The sequence below is a fragment of the Galeopterus variegatus genome, unplaced genomic scaffold, assembly GCF_000696425.1.
Source record: "Galeopterus variegatus unplaced genomic scaffold, G_variegatus-3.0.2 Scaffold3550, whole genome shotgun sequence".
Classification (NCBI taxonomy): Eukaryota; Metazoa; Chordata; class Mammalia; order Dermoptera; family Cynocephalidae; genus Galeopterus; species Galeopterus variegatus.
This window is the reverse complement of record NW_007729661.1, coordinates 96,065-101,136: the sequence shown is the minus strand read 5'-3', so window position 1 is coordinate 101,136 and position 5,072 is coordinate 96,065. Positions and strand designations below refer to the sequence as shown.

At 40.5% G+C, this 5,072-nt stretch overlaps 1 protein-coding gene across 1 annotated transcript in view; it reads right to left on the bottom strand.

Annotated features, from left to right (window-relative positions):
* The window catches only part of FAM71F1 (family with sequence similarity 71, member F1), a 20,153-nt gene that overhangs the window by 9,647 nt on the left and 5,434 nt on the right, over window positions 1-5,072 (bottom strand). The window contains exon 3 of the mRNA XM_008585394.1: window positions 3,802-4,054. Coding sequence (XP_008583616.1) covers window positions 3,802-4,054 — 253 coding nt within the window. The remainder of the gene's footprint in view (window positions 1-3,801; window positions 4,055-5,072) is intronic.

Genomic DNA, 5,072 nt, shown 5'->3' with positions numbered 1-5,072 from the left:
CCTTTTTTTTTTTTTTTTTTTTTTTTTAAAAGAGGACCGGAAAGGGGATCTCACCCCTTGGCTTGGTGTTGTCAGCACCAGGCTCAGCCAGTGAGCGAACCGGCCATCCCTATACAGGATCCGAACCCGTGGCCTTGGTGTTATCAGCACCGCACTCTCCCGAGTGAGCCACGGGCCGGCCCAAGACTGAATGTTTTTGCCCTAAGATCAGGAACAAGGCAAGGATATCTGTTTTTGCTTCTTCCATTAAACATCGTACTGGAGATTCTAGCTAATGCAATAAGGCAATAAACAAATAGATCCAGATTGGAAATGAAGAAATGAAAGTGTCTTTATTTGCAGATGACATGAATGTATGCATATATGTATGCACGTAGAAATCCCAAGGAATCCACAAAACTACTATAGCTAATAAACAGGATTAATATACAAAAATCAATTGTATTTCTATATACTACCAATGAATGATCCAAAAATGAAATTAAGAAAACACAATTTCATTCTCAATAGCATCAACAATAATAAAATACTTAGGAATACATGTAAGAAAAGAAGGGCAGAACTTGTTTACTGAAAACAACAAAATATCGTTGAGAGTACTTAAAGACTGAAATAAATGGAAAGACATTCCATATTCATGTGTTGGAAGACTTAGTACTGTTAAGATGACAATTTTCCCCAAATTGATGTATAAATTCTACATGTGTTTATCAACATTCCATCAGGCTTTTTTGTTTGTTTGTTTGTTTTGTAGAAATTGACAAATTGACCCTAAAATTTATATGGAAATGCAAAAGACCTAGAAGAGCAAAAACAGTTTGAAAAAGAACAAAATTGGAAGACTTACATCACCCAGTTTCAAAACTTAATATAAATCTATACTAATAAAGACATTGTGGCATTAGCACAAGAACAGGCAAATAGACCAACCTAACAGAATTGAGAATCCAGAAATAAATTCTCACATTGATGGTCAATTAATTTTTGACAAAGGTACCCAGATAATTTAGTGGGGAAAGAATAGCCTTTTCAACAAATTGAATATCCCCATGAAAAAAAATTACTTAGACTCTTGCCTCATTCTACACATAAATATTAACTCAAAATCACAGAATCATAGACCCAAATGTAAGAACTAAATCTATAAAACTTCTGGAAGAAGAAAACATTGAATAACATCTTTGTGACTTTGGGTTGAACAAACACCTGATCCATAAAAGAAAATGTTGATAAACTGCACTCCACCAAAATTAAAAATTTTTTCTCCTAAAAAGCCGTCATTAAGAAAATGGAAAGACAATTCACAGATTGGGATAAAACATTGGCATATTATATATCTGATAAAGGACTTGTCTCCAGAATATAGAAAGAATTCTTACAATGCAACAAGAAGACAAATCCCAATTTAAAAATGGACAAAAGATTTGAATAGACATATCACCAAAAAAGATATATGAATGACTAATAAGCCCATGAAAAGTTATTCAACATCAGTGGTCATTAGAGAAATCCAAATTAAAACATATCTGCTAGAATGGCTATAATAAAAAAAGATAGGTAATACTAGTGTTGGTGAGGATGTGGAGAAACTGAAACCCTCATGCATTGCTGGTAGGAATGTAAAATAGTGTAGCTACTTGGGAAAACAGTTGGCCAGTTTCTTTAAAAGTTAAACATAAATTTACCATATAACCTAGTGATTTCCTTTCTTGTAATCTACCTAAGACCAGTGAAAACATGTCTACATAAAACCTGTACACAAATTTTTATAGTAGCACTTATTCATAGTAGCCCAAAGCTGTAAACAATCCAAATGTCCATTAACTGGTGAATGGACAAAGTGTGGTACATCTATACAGTAGGATATTATCCATTAAACGGAGTAAACTATGGATAGTCTGTGACTCTGTTCCATGCTACAACATGGATGAACCTGAAAAACATTATGGGAAGTGAAAGAAGTCAGAGGCTTCTGGTCAAGATGGTGGAATAGACAGTCCCCAGCATCACTCTCCCCCACAAATCAACCAACTGGCAACTATAAAAATGCAACAACAGCCAAGCTGGGGCTGCTAGAACTCAGGGGAAGAGGAGGAGAGACCTACGGAGTGCATGAAGGTGGAAGAAGTCACGATGAGAGAAAGAAAAAACTGCTCCAACTATTTTGTGCTGCAGCTGCTTTAAGGCTGAAGCTGCTGAGTGCACAGAGCAGGAGCTGGCAAAAGCTGCAGCTGTGCCTTTCAGATGGTGTTGCTTGGAGGCGGCAGGGGAGAAGAGGGCCTTGGTGGCCCCTAGGCCAGCAAGACTACTAATAGGGTTCCCATGGACCCACATAGGAGCGAGAAGCCACAACAACTGAAAAAAAGGAGCCACTCAGAGGCCAAAGAGTCATTGAAAGGGACCAGTGCTTGGCCTGTTTCATGGGAATTGTTTCAGTACAGGTGATGGGGGAGATGAGTCAACTGGGGGAACACTGGGGCACAGCAAGGACAGCTGATCTGCCCTCCAACCAACACAGGACCACTAAGAGGAGACTGGTCAGGAATATAGAATTGCATGGGGTACAGTTTGATGAAAAGACTCAGGCCCAGATCAGAGTTTCTACACAACCCAGGTGCACCAGATCTCTCAAGAGCAGGAAGTACCTATAAAGTCAACCATTAAAACTTGAGCTGCACAAAATGTCTTTCCTAGGGAATCAGCAGCAAAGCAGCAATTTAGCTAAACCACACAGCTCAAGTACTGGTCCCCATAGGAAATTCCCCATTCTAGAAGTAAGCAAAGGACAAAAAATTAGTTTCAGCCCAGGCACACCCACCTGGGGACCTGAGGCATGGAGCTGGGGACCAGACCTCCCCCACAACCAGGCACACTGCCAACACCAAGGAGCATGCCCAAAACATCACCTCCATGTGGGTGGCCCACCACAGCCACCACAATAACCATGGCTGCCACAAAAGTGGCTAGATGCCACAACCACCATGCAGATGGTTTGCCAGCCATGGGAGTTCATTGACACAAGGCGAGTCACCAAGAGACCAAAGAAAAGAAGAGGATGTCTCTCTCCACAAAGCTCATTCCAGAGTGACAGAAGAAGCATCTGCTCTACGTTAATATTGGGGGACCTAAACACCTCTCAGCATTGGACAGATCATCTAGGCAACAAATCAACACAGTAACCACTACTCTTTCAGAAGGAGAGATGAAATCTAGGATAATTAGAGGGGGGAGGGAGAGGGGGATGGTGAGAGATTGGATAAGGGGCATAAAGAATAATTATGATTTGTAACAATATATATGCCAGTAATATTGATTTGATCAACATATGTCAACATTGAACCCCAAAAATATGTATAATCAATTAAAAAACAATTACAATTTAACTGAGGGGGGGGGGAAGAAAGAGGCCAGACACAAAAGATTACCTATTATAGGATTCCAACTCTATGGAATGTCTAAGAAAGATGAATTTATAGAGACTGAAAACAGATCAATGGTTGTGTAGGGCTGTGAGTAGGAACAGGGATTGACTGCAAGTGGGCAACAGGGAATTTTTTAGGGTGATGGAAATGTTCTAAAACCGGATTGTGCTAATGGTTGCACAACTCTATACAATTATTCAAAGTGTTAACTGTACACTTACAGTGGGTGAATTTTATGGTTGTAAATGATACCTCAATAAAGCTGTATAGAAAAGGTCTAAGGCAGAGATAACCTTCACAGGTGCACACATACCAGCTAGTCTAAGCTCTAGCTCTTAGCTTTGGTCTTGGCTGAAGTCTGGCAATGGTAATCACTTACCTTAGAGTCTCCTGAGGGGCTGAAGTAGTTCTTGGGTACCAGGCAGTGAGTGACCAGTATCCTAGGGTCTTTGGTGGTAATGGACAGGCCCTTTTCCAGAATTTGAACTAGTCGCATCCAGAAGTGGAAAACAGTCTCAGGATGGTCAGGGTGGAGCTTTAGGTAGTAGATCTTCTCAGTGACTGTCCTCAACTTCAGGACGCGTTGAAAGTGGTCACAGATCTGGAGCTCCACGAATTTCAATGGGAGAATCCTGAAGCCATGAGGGAAGGTACACTTTGACAACCCCATTGCTTCTGATCTGATCCTATCTTCATTAAAATAAGGAATGTCTCCTTTAGGACTGAGGCTTTTGGGGGTAGGAAAGAGAATTCTTAGCATAGCGGTGGTCAAACGTTAGGGAGATCAGATGTGCCTGGGGAGCTTGTTAAAACGCAGACACCTGAAGACACTCCCAAAGATCCAGATTAAATAAGTCTGGGGGTATGGCCCTGGAATCTGCATTTTAACCTCCATGCACCATGATTGTCATGCTGGTGTTCCCTGGACCCTGCAGGGAGACAGCCTAGGAGTAAGGTGGCTGGGGTCATAGGGTTTTGCAATTTCCTTCTTGATAGCACAAAGGCAGATGACCCCACTGTACAGCTTGTCCATTTCTTGACATTAATGCCTCACTTACTCTTTCTAAAGGAGAGAAGTTTCAAGAAGCTGGCTTTGTATCTAATGTCAATCAGCTGGGGTTGTGTTGTACTTGCTATAGATACAGCAAGAACATAATGGAGAGCTTTGTTATGAGGTAGCATGGAGAAACAAAGGGTTTTTCTAGACATCTAGAAATATCTGGAGATTCCTGAGATGTACTACAGATTATTTGAAGAGGCTCAAACGTCAAAAAGGCTGTTTCATCCCAGACAAGCATGATGTCACTATATTTTCCAAGTGACACTTAGTCCCATGCATTTTACTGATAGGAAAACTAAGGTGTAGCAAGTGACTTGTGATTCAAAAATGATTTGAGTATAGTTAGTTCCATACCAAGGACTAGAAAGAATCTGCCTCTCCCAAAAGTTCACCACCACACGACCACCCTTACAAGAAATTCTCAAGGGAGTACTGGGTTTGGCTCCTGAAAAATAACTACCACTGCCATAAAAACTCAGGAAAAATCAAAACACACTAGTATAATAAAAATGGCATTCATGAAGAGAAAACAAACAAAAAGGCTATCTACAACCCAAGGAACCAACAAACACAGAAAACAAACAGTAAAT